The 15,372-nt window shown below is 54.9% G+C and overlaps 1 protein-coding gene across 1 annotated transcript in view; it reads left to right on the top strand.

Annotated features, from left to right (window-relative positions):
* Positions 1-15,372, top strand: part of LRP5L (LDL receptor related protein 5 like) — a 53,056-nt gene that overhangs the window by 18,209 nt on the left and 19,475 nt on the right. Inside the window, 2 exon segments of the mRNA XM_023518325.1 lie at positions 12,723-13,119; positions 14,939-15,110. Of these exon segments, the coding sequence (XP_023374093.1) occupies positions 12,723-13,119; positions 14,939-15,110 (569 nt within the window).

Here is a 15,372-nt window from a genome sequence, read left to right as displayed (position 1 = left end):
CAGCTGCCTTGTCTGGGATATGTGTCAAAGGGAGGAAAACTCTTATGGATGAGACACAAAAGGGATAGACCAGGAGTCTTACTTTGCATGAGAATGTGACTATTGGGTTCACTTTTTAAAATAAACGTGGTTCCCAAGCTTGGCCTCTTTGTGGGCTGCCTAAAGACGCCCCATGTGCTTCCCGTTAATTAACTGGTTGGCACCACCGGGTGCTGGTGGTTGCTTCTCTCTCCTTCTGCCTGGACCCGTTGGAAGTTGACATGTTCCTGGGGCAGCTGGCCTGGGAGAGGGGAACCAGGTTTTCTAAAGTTTGAGAATGAAGAAGAAACCTAGAATCTTCTCAGAAGCATTTCAAGGCAACAAAGATGGCTTTCTGCAAACCTGAGGTGGTTCTAGAAAGTCTTTCTGTACTTTGTAATCCAGAGAGACTGGGGATGAGTAGATTCTGTTCTGGAGGAGTCTCGGTCTGTTTGGAGGACAGATGCAACCCTGCAGACCCAGAGAAGCAGGTCAGAGACACAGTGGGAGAGAGGCCTGTGTGCAGCTTTGGGCTTCACAGAAACTGTGCCAGCAAACTGGGGGTTTAGGGCGTGGATGTCCTGACCTAGGTTTTTTATTCCCTGCCATAAAATATTACAATAAAGGGAAACTTTTTATTAAAAGACCATAATTCTGTCACCTGAGCACTGTAGCCGTCTCCCTTTGCTTGTGACTGTCCAGGCTGTGAGTGTCGGTTGGCACGTGGAGCCTAGTGTCCTGCTGGATGCAAGTTACACGTGGTGTTCCGATTTTGTGCTGAGGTTTAGTGTCCTGGATACTACCTGGAGCTGGTATCTGGCGAGATGAAGGCAGGTGACAGCGGGGATTTGTGGTCCTGGTGGTCAGAGGCCTCGTGTGCGTGCCTGGCTGGCAGGAATGTCAGAGCTGGCCGGAAGGGAGCAGCGTCCATGGAGGGCTGCCAGTTCCCAGGAGTCCTCTGAGGTGTCCGGCTGGGGAATGGAATTCAGAGTTGGGCAGAAGAGGCCACGGGGCCACATGGAGATCTCTTCTTGGCTTTGGAGTCTGTGAGGTCTAGTGTCCCGGGGGTGAAGAACTGAGGCCATGCAGTGAGGGCTTCTGAGGTGGCACTGGGCTTGCTGGAATGGGGGTAACAGAGGAGGAGGCTGTGCTGATGGGACTTCTGCCTGTTTGTGAAGGCAGGCATTGGGAGTGACACTTAGGCCAGGAGGATTCAGGACAGATGACACGGCGTGGTTTGTAGTTGGGAGCCTGTCAAAGGCTCTGCAGCCGTAGGGAAGTGCAGCGCCAGGCAAGCCGGACCGAGTGAAGTGCAGTGCCAGGCAGGCCGGACTGAGAGTGCCACACCCAGCCACTCCTAGCCGCTCCCGGCCACTCCTAGTTGTGTGGCAGCTTTCTGTTTTTAGTCCACATCCTGGCTGTGTGATCTTGGGAAAATGACACAGCCTCTCTGTGCTGTAGTCTCCTCACTGGTAAAAAGGGGAAGATAATAGTGCCCACTTCGTGAGGTCATTTGGAGGGAGTCCTCGTGGCTTAGCAAACAGGAGGTGTGCTTGAATTTGAACTTGAATTGGGAGCCAAGCAGGCAATCTGGTTCCATGCCAAGAGAGCAGTTTGAACTTTTTTGAATGTTTAGAATTAGAAGTAGCTGCCAAGACTGGGCGCTGCCAGGAGGAGTTGGGGGCAGAGACAAGGGGTGCGGTGCTAGGAGCTCAGGGCATGTGACCCTCTCTCCTATGGGGCAAAGGTTAGCAGTGTTCTGGGACAGGACCTGCTATGTCAGAATCACTCAGGCTCTTGTGACACATCCAGATTCCCTGATCCCATCCTAAACCTACCTAGTCCATGAGAAGGGATGGTGTGGGGCAGGCGGAGGCTGACTCTCTAAGTTCCTGAGGGGGAGGGGACCACTGGCACAGAGAAACATCTTGGCCTTTGAAGCCAGAGCCCAGGCATGACTTGTGATCCTGGGGCTCTCCTTGAGTGCATGAACTTTAAAGTTCTCTGGGGCTGGAGATGGAGACAGTTTTGTGACATTGTGAATCTTTTTCTTGATTTTGAGGAAATGGAATCCAGCCCAGTGTGGGGGCTCAGATGCCTTCCCCAAGAAGAGGCTGAGATGGTGGACACACTAGGACCCCAGTGAACGAGGGAGTGGTGTTTCTGGGGTACACAGGTGTCCCCATTGAAGTGGAGGTGCACGGGGGAATCTTCACGCTGCCATATGTCAATGGACTACAGTTTTCTCATCTGTGCCATGGAAGGAGCAGAGTAACCCCCTTAGTGTGGGAGCCTGTGTGCTCAGAGCTTCTCAAAGTGTCTGGCCTGGTGGGGTCACCACAGACTACACTAGAAGGAACGTGCCCTGCATGGGAATCCTTCCCATGGCTCCTGAGACCTTGTGGGTGGGGTGACTGTTGGCTCTAGGGTCTCAGAGTCTCCTATTCCCCTGCCCCTCTGAAGTGACCCCTGTGAGACAGGAAAAGATGTCCTCTAAGCATGGCCCTCTGCAACCCAGCTCTACCCACCCAGGGGGCACCTTGCAGTTACCTGTGGCTCCCAGGGACTCTTGCTGGGGAAGCTTGAGTGCAGAGGCCCCTCCTGGCAGGATGCGCTGGGCCTCCAGCCTCCCTGCCCCCTCCGCACAGCGGCTCACAGCTGGCTTTGGTTCTCCCATGTTTTTCCAATTATGTGGAATGGGCTAAAAACAGCAGGAGCAGGGCCTTATTTGGGAGTTGCCACCACTGTCCTCAGAAGCTGCAGCTCCCTGGCTGCCAGCCCCTCAGTGTCCTATTCTTTATGGAACATGCCCCTGTTGTTTTGACTTTTGTCATCCATGTAGTTCTTCCTGGCTGGGGGCATTTGGGCAGTGGTGTGCCCTGCTGCTCAGGGACCACGTATGCTCCGACTGGGTGACTCGCTGGAGCTGTGTCCAGAGCTTGCCGGGTGCGGGGGCTCCTCCCCAGCCTCTCCACAGGTCATGGCTGTGATTTACGGTGTGCCTAGACCTCGTTTTAACAGATGTTCATCCATCAGGGATGTGGGGGTGGTGGGAGGAACAGGGGGTCCTCTGTCGGGTCTGACGGGCAGACTGACACCTGGGCCTGATGCCCAGAGCCCCTCACGTCCATCCGTCTGTCCGGGTGGATTAGCCATGGGCACATGGCCCGCTCAGCTTGGGCCAGGAATAACGGGCATTTGTTCCCAGAGTCTAGCCGCCTTGTCACTTATCAGGGAAGTAGGTCAAAGGGAACAGAAAGGAGGCCCTCTGGGGCTGAGTCTGCCGTTGCCGGGCGGTGATTGGCGTTGACTTTGCAAACAGAAGGCAGCTGCTGTTCTCAGCCATGGACCGTGAATTTTTAATAGTAAGAAAATCAGACCGCACAGTCCAAGAAATGGTGGAACAAGCCTGAGCACTGACTTTTTTTATACCAAGGTATATAACTTGCGGACAATAAAAGTGCACACATTAAAGTGTTCATTTGGATTAACTTTGACTGTAGTGTACGTCTGCACTACCGCCGGTCCAGTCAAGATGCAGAGCACGTCCACTGCCCGGCAAGTTCCCTGCTGCCCCCTTCAGCCCCGACCCCGGGCCTGCCGTCCTGACTTCTCTCTCTCTGGATTAGCCTTGCCTGCTGCCAAATGTCCTAGAAATGCAGCCACATGACATGTGCTCTTTTGTGTCTTGGTCTGAATGCTAACTGTCAAAGCTAATAAAAGAGGAGAGGGGAACACACTGAGTTCTTAGAAAGAGAAATCTTGTCATTCTAGGGCTGAGGACATGGATTAAATGGTCCTTCTTGGGTGCAGTGGGCTCCTGTGTGCCGCTTGCCGTGGGCTGCCGAGTTAGACTGTGGTCACCTGCACCAGTGGTCTTGTCTCCCACTCCCTTGACATTGCAGTCTGAGCCCAGCTCTGTCCCGGCCCCCGAACTCAAACAGCTTCCCTTAACCTTGGGAGCATCATGGGCCCTGGCCCTGGCCCTGGCCCTCGCTGGACTGCAAGTCCCTGGCCCTCACTGGACCATAAGCCCCTTGCCCTCCCTGGATTTGGCTCCCGCTCTGCTGTGAAGCAGGGCGGGGGTGGGGGGGAGGGACGGCAGAATCCTGGCTTTCTTTGCATAGGACCAATGTCAGGAGTTGGAGAAAGTGCTGGAAGGTAGCTAGTTGCCTTTAAGAGTATTTGTGGTGGTGAGAGCCAAGGTCATTTGGTCTTTTGGAACAGCCAGGGAGGACCAGAGGACTATATGGGGGCCAGCCCCTGGGGATGGGAGAGGAAGGGCCAGCCTTTGTGGGGTTACTCCTCTCTGGCTGCCCCAGCCACCTGGCATAGCAGTGACTCCTCAATTTTAAAGCTGAGCAGACAGAGACCCAGACTACAGGCTAAGGCACCTGCTGGATTGCCCTGGGTGGGCTGTGACCTTTCTGAGCACTCTCTGGAGGCCCTGTGTAGGCTGTTCAGGTGGACAGCTGCTTAGGCCTCAGGCTGGTCACTTCCTTTATGCCTGTGACTCTGGTCACTCAGTATGATTTCTTGAATCAAGGTATGAGGCCAGGATCTCAGCATTTGTCCAACCACTTACCCCGGAGGGGTAAGTGGAGAAACTTAATCAATTGCTAAAAACCAAAAATAATCTGGCTGCCTGCCAGCTGGGAAGCCACTGTGGCCAGACTGTTTATAGCCTTTGAAACTGCATAGTGGACAGCAGCCTGCACCATGACCCCGCTCTGCCCACGCGGTTCCAGGCCTGGGAAGTGGCTGAAGTCAGCTTTGCCTCCGTGGGGGCCGCAGGGAGCAGAGCCGGGGTGGGCGTCAGCAAGGCGGGGGAGACAGGTTCTCAGCTTTCGTTTCAGATCTCAGCTTTCTGTCTCCAGCGTGAAAAGAAACGGATGCTGGAGCCATCCTGGGGGTGCCGGTAGGGGCGGGCAGCTGTGCCCTGGGAGCTGCACTTGGTTCAGGGGGGAGGATCGTGATGTCTACTCTGTCCGCTGGGGGCCTTCGTCCGTCATCTGTGATTTGGTCAGTACACTCCTTGGGACCTTTTATTAGTTTACCTGTTGTAAAATACCCTGTTACTCACACTGGGGCATGGAAGGAACTGATCACGATGACTTTTCAAACCCTACTTGCTGTGTGTTGGCCAAAGAGTTTCTGAGGCTGCAGGTGGTTCTGTTGCTACAGGCCTTCCTTCCCCTGTCGTTTGTCTCTTCAACATGGTGCAGACCCTGGAAGCCCCGGCCCTCATGCCCCGGCACGGCAGTTCAGTGGAGGGGCAAGTCATTTGTGTCCCCAAGGTACCCCAGGAAGAAAGTGCCATCCCCACATCCTGACCCACCTCCACACCTGGGCCGGGAGCACCTCTGAGGATGAACCCGTTCACCATGTTTTCAGAGCTTTGTTTCAAATCCTGTTATAAAATAGTGTTTATATGTTCACTGTGGAAAGGAAAACATCATAAAAAATAACGAAGAAAATAAAAAGAACCCATCATTTCACCACCCAGAGTTGGCGCTGCTGGCGTGTCAGTGTCTGGTCTGTCCTTTCTCTATGGTGTATTCAGATCTGCTTTTCTACAATTTGTTCCTGTGATGTGGGCAGTGCTGGGTCCAGTTTCTCCCATCCGTTGTTGCGAGCCTTTCCTACGTCACTGACTTCTCTTGGCTGTGCCGTTTGTGCCCACACACTAAATAACCTCTGACTCTGAACACCCTCATTCCCTTAAAACAAGTCAAGTTCATTTTTTAAGATATTGTGGGACATTCAGGTCATTTACTGGTTCTTTTTTCTTGGGTTTGGATTTTGCTGTTCTTACGAAGCCGTGTGTGTGTGTGTGTGTGCGCGCACGCGTGTGTGGGAATTACATGTTTCTAGTTGCCACTTTAGGCTGTGTTCTTAGAGGGGACATGGTGGGCTCCGTGGGCCCTGGGTTGCTGTCCAGGACACCCATGGTGGCTCATAGGTCTCCAGGAGGCTGGAGATATACCCACCCCGAGGATTCAACATGTGTCGCTACCTCCTCGATAGTATTTACATATTACTGAGCATTTTCGCCTTTCTTTTTTTTTTTAGAGACAGTTTTACTTTATTGACCTCGGTAGAGTGCTGTGGCTTCACAGCTCACAGCAACCTCCAACTCCTGGGCTTAGGCGATTCTCTTGCCTCAGCCTTCCAAGTAGTTGGGACTACAGGCGCCCGCCACAATATCTGGCTATTTTTTCGTTGTTGTTGCAGTTTGGCTGGGGCTGAGTTCGAACCCGCCACCCTTGGTATATGGGGCCAGCACCCTACCCACTGAGCCACAGGTGCCACCCATTACTAAGCATTTTCATGTATGATGGACTATGTTTTTTCTTTCATTCATTTGTATTTATGGTCTTTGCCCATTTTTTTTTGTGGGGCTTTTTATGTGTTTTCTTACTGACCTTTGTGCCTTTTTGTCTAGTTTTTTTTTTTTTTTTTTAGCAAAATTAGTAGACTTCATCTTTTAGAAAGCAGTGTTGGGTGTATAAAAAAAATTGACGGCTCGGCACCTGCGGCTCAAGTGGCTAAGGCGCCAGCCACGTACACCCAAGGTGGCGGGTTTGGATCCCCAGCCCAGGCCCGCCAAACAATGATGGCTGCAACCAAAAAAAAAAAAAAATGGCCGGGTGTTGTGGTGGGCGCCTCTGGTCCCAGCTACTTGGGAGGCGGAGGCAGGAGACTCACTTAAGCCCAGGAGTTGGAGGTTGCTGTGAGCTGGGATGCCGCGGCACTCTACCCAGGGGGACAGCTTGAGGCTCTGTCTCAAAAAAAAAAATTGACTGGCAAGTATGGAGAATTCCCTGTGTCCTCTCTCCCCTCCTACCTTTCTCTGGTCATTGTAACTTACTTTCTAATGTTATACAAGTCACACATGCTTCTCTTACAAGGGTTGGCAAACCATGGCCCACAGGGCTCACGCCCCTCTTGTTGGGCAGCCTGGAGCTCAGAGTGGTTTTTACATAGTTGAGAAGAAAAATCTCAGAGTGATATTTTGTGACAGGTGAAAATGATCCGGAATTCAGATTTCAGTGTCCATGAAGAAGGTTTTGTCTGCAGACAGCAGCGGGGTCTAAGGCAGGCTGCTTCCCCTGCTGTTCACAGAGCCCTGTGAGAGCTGGAGGGAGGGATGGGAATCGCCTGGAGATAATCACTGTCGACACTGAGCGGTTCCTTCCAGGCTTTTGTTTGAGGGTGACTGTTTGCTTTTGTGGTTGGGACCCTGCTGCAGGCCTGGTGAGCTATTTGCAGGAGGCTTCCTTGAGGACAGGGCTGGGCCTGGAATGACCCTGTGTCCTGCCCCCAGGGATCCTCAGGGAGAGTAGTGACAGGTGGCAGCTCCAACTCTGGTGAGCACCCGTCCTCCAGGCTCAGCTCAGCCAGGGCCCCTTTGGTACTTTCTGGCTTCTGTCCCATTGCCCAGGCTGTTCCTTCTGCCTGGGGTTCCCTCCCTGAACCTGCCTGCACACTCACCTTTGTCCTCCCACTGAAGCCTTCCCCTTGCCCTCTACTCCCTTCTGGGAACAGGTTGAATTGTGTCCCCCCAAGAGACGTGTGGAAGTCCAAATCCCAGAACCCAGGTCTGTGACCTCACTTGGAAATAGCGTCTTGGCAGATATGATCAAGTGAGGGTGAGGTCATCCTGGTGTAGAGCTGGCCTTAAACCCACAGTGCTGGTGTCCTGCGAAGAAGAGATGAGACATAGGGACGCTCAGAAGAGGAGGCTGTGTGAAGTCAGAGGCAGGGGCTGGTGTGACACAGCCGGCTGCAAGCCAGGGAACTCCAGGTATTTCCGGCAATACCAGAACTGCAAGAGCAAGGAGGAGCCTCCCAGCAGCCTTCAGAGGCAGAGGGAGTTTGCTCCTGCTGACACCGTGGCTTTTGAGCTCTGTGAGGCAATACCTTTCTACTGTTAAAAGCCACCCTTTTACAGTGATGCATCAAGGCAGCCCTCCTGGGTGTTTACTTCTATTTGTGTGTTACTGGGAAGTAGTGCAGTGTCCATGTTTATTGAGTGTTTTTATTCTGTGAATTGGTTATGGTCTTTGCCTCCTGTGTGTTCCTCTGCATCTGTGATTGGGGCCACTTTGCCTGGATGGATGGTGGAGGGAGGAGAGTACTGAGCTGGGTGTGCCCGTGACTGGGGCGCATCCTTTGGGGCTGCTTCTTGGTTTGGAGAACACCCCCTGCCAGGAAGCAGTGTCCTGGCCTGGCCCAAGCTGCACTTGGCCCTGGGGCAGGGACGCTGCACTTCTCTTCTGCATGTGTGGGGGCTGAGGAGAAGAGGTCAGCAGCCCAGTCAGAGGAGGCTCCAGGGACGCCACCGGCAGCAAGAGGAAGGTTTCACTTTGGCAGTGCTGTGGGGCTCGCTGTTTGTTTAAACAACCCCAGAGAAAACCATTTGGCCAAACTGTTAGTTTCTAAACAGTTATTTCCCTGGTATTTAAACAAACTGCTACCCAGGCCCTCCGGCTGATCCTAGGGAGCATTATCCTCTCCTTGTCCTGTCCCCTAGAGTCCCTGTACCCGCACGCCCACCCCCAGGCCTGCATACCCACACCTGGGGCTGCTGCTGGGACCTCACCAGAGGCAGCACCTCTCAGAGGCCAGGCTGGCGGCTTTCTCTGCAGCTGCTCTGGGCTGACCAGGCCCTGGACAGGGTCCCCCACCACTGGATTGTGATTGCCTCTAAGCTGGGTACAGCTCACACAGACCATCAGACAAGCAGCAGGGTGTCACGGCTGACGCAGGCTTCTTGGTCTTTGTAAAATTCAAAAACCTCAAAGGCCTTGCAGCCTGAGTAGTGTTAGAGACCACCCCCCTCTGGAGTTAGTAAACACCTACAGATTGATTCCAGCAATGAATTACCACCTCAACCACAAAAACTTAATTCTAAGTAATTGCAAGGGCTGCTGAGAATGGGGTTCCTGGTGGTGTATGCTTGAGGCTTTGGGTTGACCTGGTTACCAGAGGGCTGGAGCTGAGTGCACTGGATTTCTGAAGGCTCTGGGCCCATTTGGGACACTCTGCTGGAATCTGCCATGTGGTGACGGCCACGTAATCCCAGAGGCTTTTTTTTTCTTTTCTGCAGTTTTTGGCCGGGGCTGGGCTTGAACCTGTTACCCCTGGTATGTGGGGCCGGCGCCCTACTTCTTGAGCCATAGGCACCTCCCCAATCCCAGAGGCTCTTGAGCTGAAGAGCAGACCTCCCCACCTCAGCAGGCCCCCTGCCTTCTTTCACAGCCCGAGGGCCAATTTAAACTTGTATACCCGTGGATCTCCATCACTTAAGGTATCTGCCCTGTGACCCTAAGCGTTTCATGAGGGCAGATCCCAAGTCTGCTTTGTCCACAACTCCACCTAAGGCAGCTGGCCCAAGCCCTAATTTAGTAGCTCCTCACAGAGCTATTGGTGAGGTGGCTGAGCCAGCCAGGTGCCAGGTAAAAAGCATGCTTCCTGTGTGTGCTGGCTCCAGTGACAGACATGTTTGGCTCTCATTTTTCCACTGGTTGCTGTGTGTCTTTGGGCTGGGAACTTAACCTCTCTGTGCATCAGGTTCCTCAGCAGAAGAATAGGACATAATCACAGCTTGGGTTGTTGTGTGAAGATTGCATTATTTTAGGTAATTTGTTAGGCATATTATGGGAGTAAGGACTGGCAGAACAGGCTCAAAATATGTCCTGGGACCAAATGTCATTTGCCATCTGGAAGTTGTGTTTTCTTTGGAGTCATCCTGGAAATATTGCTTGAGGTCAAGTGCGGTTTGACATCCACCCTCTGACCTGCACGTGAGGCTGCCTTGGCCTTGGCTTGGGAGTCTGCCAGCCTCTTTGGACACTTTGGCAGATGCCCCTTGCACAGGCCTCTTCTTGGCCATGCATGGGGGGAGCGCCTGTGAGTGCCCCTCCCTGCATGATGGCCGATCAAGCCAGGACGCTCTGGAGCGGAGTTGATGGTCCCCTGGATGTCAGGGCAGGACAGGGGCTTAGAGAGCACCAGGAAACAGTCCCAGAGAGGGCCAGGGACCTGCCTGAGGTCGCACAGTGGGGGCAGGCCTGGAGGTATCCATCTTACATTGTCCTTCCTCATCCCAGGATGTAGAGCTGCCTCTTGACTTGCAGGTCTGGTGCCTGTCCTGGATGTAGTGTTGTCCCAGAACTTTAGTGGGCAAAGGGGGCATGAGCCCAAATCCTGGTGAGCTGCTAGGGGTGGTGCCCTGGTGAGAGGCAGACTGGGGGTAGGTCAGGGAGCCAGGGAGGGGCAGGAGCAGCTCCTAGAGCAGTAGGAGAGGTGTGACCTGGGCCTGGAAGGACAGAACATTTAGAGTGTAGCCCATAGGGGTAAGACCTGGTGGAATTCACAATTCCCCCTCCCCTGCTGACACACCAAATCAGAACTTGCATAAACACCTCTAACTAAATCTGAATCTGGCCCTCATTAATTAAGAATGTGCCCTTGGGACGCCTTCCAAGTGCTGCCTGTCACCGTGCCTTCCCCACCTTCAGCCTCAGTTTCCCCAGCTCAGGGCATGAGCAGCCATTGCTGTCTCTTGAGCACCCTCTAGTGGTGGAATTGGACTGTGCTCCGGGAGCTGGGAGCAGAAATCAAGAGCAGCTGTTGCCCTTGCTGGGAACGTTGGGCTGTGGGACCCCAGGACCACTCTCAGGTCTCTGCATTTCTTGGGGCAGGAAGAGAGCATGGGGGTGCAGAAGGGAAAGCTGGGAAGTCTGCAGCCTGGCTGGGTACCAGGGAGACCAGGCAGGCGGCTGCAGGCCTGGGCCTAGGGGTCAGGGCTGTGGGACTGCAGGTCATCCACCCCAGAATACCAGAAAGCAGTCTCTGGCCCTGACCTTGGTGTGGTGAGTCCTTGAGACCAGAAAGGGCTTGAACAAATGAGAGGACAATGACTCAGCTCTGGGAGAGGGAGCCAGTTCCTGACCCAGCAGCCTAAGGTGGAATTGGGGACCGGGAGGCCCTGAGCCTGCTTGAGGTGCCATGTGCTAATAAATCCCAGCAGGGGGACTTGGGACACGGAGCATGCAGCCTCTTCTCCCTTGCTGCCCTTTGCCCCATCGTTGAATCTTAAGGTGTGGTCTGCACCTTGGGTCCTGGTGGTCAGGAGCATGTGGGCGGTGGGCACAGGGGTTCAGAAAAGAGTCCTGTAGCACCCTGCCCCACACACCAAGCTCCAGAGATGTGAGAAACAACTGGAGGGCCGTGGTGAGGGGCCCCCTCGGCTGGGGGTCTCCACACTCCTCCCACCCTCAAAGCTAGAGTAGGTGGTGAAGGGGGTCCTGGAGCTTTGGGCCCTGGGATTTGCAAACTGCTAGAACAGAGCTGCAGACCACCACCCACAGTTGATATTCTTGTAGGCCCTGCCAGCCCAGGACACCCTCTGTGCTCCAGGCCCAGGTAGGGCCCGAGTTTGGCTTCTTTCATGCTGAGCCTGTGTCATCAGTAAGGCCAGCACAGGTACCTGGAGCACAGGTAACTAACTTCCTTTGGGGATTCAACATATGCAGATCATCCCTGGTTAGAGATGTGGTTTCTCAGATCTGTGGGCTGGCAAATCTTGCCTCACCTAGAGGGAGGGGTTTTTACTGAGGCCAGAATCATTCCAATGTCCTTCTGTGCCCAGGATGTGTTTGTTCTGTCTATGGGGCCATGCTGGGAGGGCTCCCCTCATTCTCCTATGTGAGTACCACACTGAACCCCTGACCATCCACAAAGGGGCTCAGCCCCAAAGCTGCCCAGCCCACCAGGCTTGGCTCCAGGGTGCAGCAGAGACCCAGGTGGCTGTGGGTGGGGACTTGATTCTGATAATGTTAGAAGTGTGTCGACAGTGCCTTGCTTGTTCTAAGGGTCTGAGTTGGTTGGGGTCATTGCTGTGATCTAATGGGCTGTTTCCAAGGCCCAGCTGTGTGGAGGCCCCATGGGCATGGTGGAGTCCCACCCAAGGAGTCAGTGCCCAGGTCTCATCCTGGCCAGGCCCCAAATGTGTGTGGTCCCAGAGGTGTTTCTTATCTCTTGTCTTGGTTATCTCATGTGTAGCCAGAGCCAGGACTTCCCTTTGGCTTGGTGCTCTGTAAAGAAAGAGGTTAATTAACTTGGCAATCATTTCTGGCCCTTCCTGGCAGCTGGGGTGACAATGAGGAACACTGGGGTGTGGTCATGGGGCCTGAAGCTGCCTTTTGGATGGAATGGAGAAGAGCTTCAGGGATGAAATGGCATCAGAGCTGGGCCAGAATGGGCGAGCACCTATAAGGTGGCACACTGGGATGTTGGGTCTGGCACCTACATGGTGGTACACAGGTATGTCTGAAGCCTGGTGCCCGGGCAGGACTTGGGATTGGGGCTGGTTTGTGCCTGGGAGAAGGGCTGCAGGAGAAAGGAGGACTGACTGGGACAGCTCCCACACCGCAGTTGAAGGCACATGGCTCGGCTGTGTGGCTTTGGGCCAGTTGTGTAACCTCTCTGTGCCTCAATTTTCTCATCTGTAAAAGAAGGAAACAAAGAGTGCCAACTTTAGAGCCCTCGTAGGGTGACCTACAACTGTGTGGGGTGAACTGGGTGCTATTGTTTCGAGGAAACCTTGGAGACTTGGCTAAGCCCCTCCCCTCTCCTGCTGACCCAGGCCCTGTCTCTGGTGCCTGACCCCAACCATGCTGCTCATGTCTCTGCAGGGGCTGAGGAGGTGCTGTTGCTGGCTCGGCGGACAGACCTACGAAGGATCTCTCTGGACACGCCGGACTTCACTGACATCGTGTTGCAGGTGGATGACATCCGGCATGCCATCGCCATCGACTATGACCCCCTGGAGGGCTATGTATACTGGACAGATGATGAGGTGCGGGCCATCCGCAGGGCCTACCTGGACGGGTCCGGGGCACAGACGCTGGTTAACACTGAGATCAATGACCCCGATGGCATCGCGGTCGACTGGGTGGCCCGCAACCTCTACTGGACCGACACAGGCACCGACCGCATTGAGGTGACACGCCTTAATGGCACCTCCCGCAAGATCCTGGTGTCCGAAGACCTGGATGAGCCTCGGGCCATTGTGCTGCACCCTGTGATGGGGTAAGATGGGTGGGAGGCTGGGCACGAGTGAGCGGGAGATTAACCCAGACTGGGGGCTCTGGAACATTCAGTCGAATTCCCTGGAGGAGGGCTTGTTGAAATGGATGGCAGGGCCCCCACAGTTGTGATTCAGGGGGGCTGGGCTGAGGCTGAGAAACCACATCTCTAACAAGCTCCCAGGTGGTGCTGATGCCACTGGTCCTAGGAGAAGGCTATGGGAAGTGCTGCCATGGACGGTCACATCCGTGTGTAGAAAGCCCTGGAGACCCGGCCAAGTCTGTTTCCCGGGGCCTCGGTTTCCTCATGTGTGGCAGGGAATGCCCCACCTAGATGATTTCTATGGGCTTTGCCTCTACTAAATGCCTCACACGCCGGGGGTCTTCTTGATCTCGCTGTACTCTTGGATAGGAGTAGTTGTATACTTGAGGACGCTAAGCCCAGAGAGGCTCAGGGACTTCCCCAGGGTCATACAGCCAGGAGGTGGCAGATCTGGGACTGGGCCTGGTAGCGCAGTTCAACTTTCTAGTTTAAGGTTCTGTGAAATGGAGCTTGCTAATGGTGTGGGGGCATTTCTAGGTGTAGCCGAGGGCCGTCCTGGAAAACTAACTGGGCAGACTGTCAGGACCCTCAGGGAGGAGGCAGGGGAGAGTCGGGGGTGCCATGGGAAGCTGCCTGCCACCAGCACAGGGCATGGGCCGGGATCCTGGAGGGCCCGAGGGTGTCACATAGTGCTGCTGCCACTGCGTGCCCAGCAGGCACCACAGGCACCTCTCATAGTGTGGCTCTGGGTCCCAAGGCTTGGAGGTGATATTACTTACCCACAGTGCCCCATGGATAGTGGCAGGGCCAGTTTAGAGTCCCAGCTGCCTGTGAGGCCTGTGCTGGTTGCCCTGCCCTGGAGGGGCAGACGTGCTGGCTGGGGAACTTTTGTGCCAGGAGAGTCTCGTTTAGGTGCCAGCCAGCCAACGGGCAGCAGGGCCATGGCAGACGACAGGGCCATAGCGGGTTGCAGCCAGGGCAGGGGCTGGGGTGCAAGGAGCCCTCACTGGACCCTGCAACACTGCATCAGGTGAAAAATACTGTTCTATGTTGGGCAGGGTGGTCCCTTAGAGGATGGCAGGTGAGGGGCGACTCAGGGTCTCCAGGGTTTTAGTGGTCAAAGACAGAGGAACTAGTTACCAGCTCTAGCGAGGGGAACGTGGCCCTGAGGACCTGCTCCCTGCCCAGCTGCTGGTGAACTTGATCAAGTCACCGCCTCTGTAGTCCTCAGCTGTGCAGTGGGGGAGGCTGTGAGGCCAAGGCTCCCAGAGAGGGGGCTTTGGTAGGCAGGTATGTGAGATCTGGGAAGGAGCATCGGGACACGTTGGAAGCCGAGACTCGCCTTGAGCAGGGGGAACTTCCTCTTGCAGCTGCCACCCCAGGAAACTAGGTGGGGGGCCAGAGGGAACCAGTCACCTGTCCTTTGCAGAGGGAGCCTTTCAGTTAGGTGCAGAAGGCTCTGCTGCCCCCTTCCTCCCTCGAGGTGCTCAGCCACGGGGCGGACTTGAGGCCGCCCCAGACCCTTGGTGGGGCATCTCTTGCCCGCTGACCAGTGGGGTGGGAGATAAGCCCCCCAACCCTGTGAGTTTTTGAAAGCCCACATGGGGTGGGCCCCACTGTTCCCGGGATCTGCTGGCTCTGCCTACCGGCCTGCTGCTCCCCTTTAGGTCCCATTTACCGAACACCTTCCATGTGATGGGGCGCACATTGCTCCTGGCCTTGGGGACGCAGCTGAGATGAGACAGACGGGTGCTATCATGGATATCTGCTTCTTCTCCAGCCTCATGTACTGGACAGACTGGGGCGAGAACCCCAAAATTGAGTGCGCCAACCTGGACGGGCAGGAGCGGCGTGTGCTGGTGAATGCCTCCCTCGGGTGGCCCAATGGCCTAGCCCTGGACCTGCAGGAGGGCAAGCTGTACTGGGGGGACGCCAAGACAGACAAAATCGAGGTGAGTCTTCCCTGGGAGGGGCCGTGGCCAGGAGAGAGCACTGGTTCAAGGAGTGGGTCAGTGCATGTATACCATGCGGCCGGACACCGCCCGGCTGTCCCTGGGCCCTGAGTGTCACGCAGAGGCCAGCCTTGTGCAGCATGACCCTCATACCAGGTTGGTGTTGATGGACGCCTGTGCTCTGCTGTTTGGGCAGATGGAATACAGGTGACCCTATTCCTGAGACTGTCTGCTTAGGTCATATTTTCTTTTTTTTTTTTTT

This window comes from Otolemur garnettii, unplaced genomic scaffold, assembly GCF_000181295.1.
Source record: "Otolemur garnettii isolate 467f Iridium unplaced genomic scaffold, OtoGar3 scaffold00134, whole genome shotgun sequence".
In the NCBI taxonomy this organism is placed as follows: Eukaryota; Metazoa; Chordata; class Mammalia; order Primates; family Galagidae; genus Otolemur; species Otolemur garnettii.
Note: the sequence above shows the minus strand (reverse complement) of the source record. Positions and strands in the feature narration are given on the sequence as shown.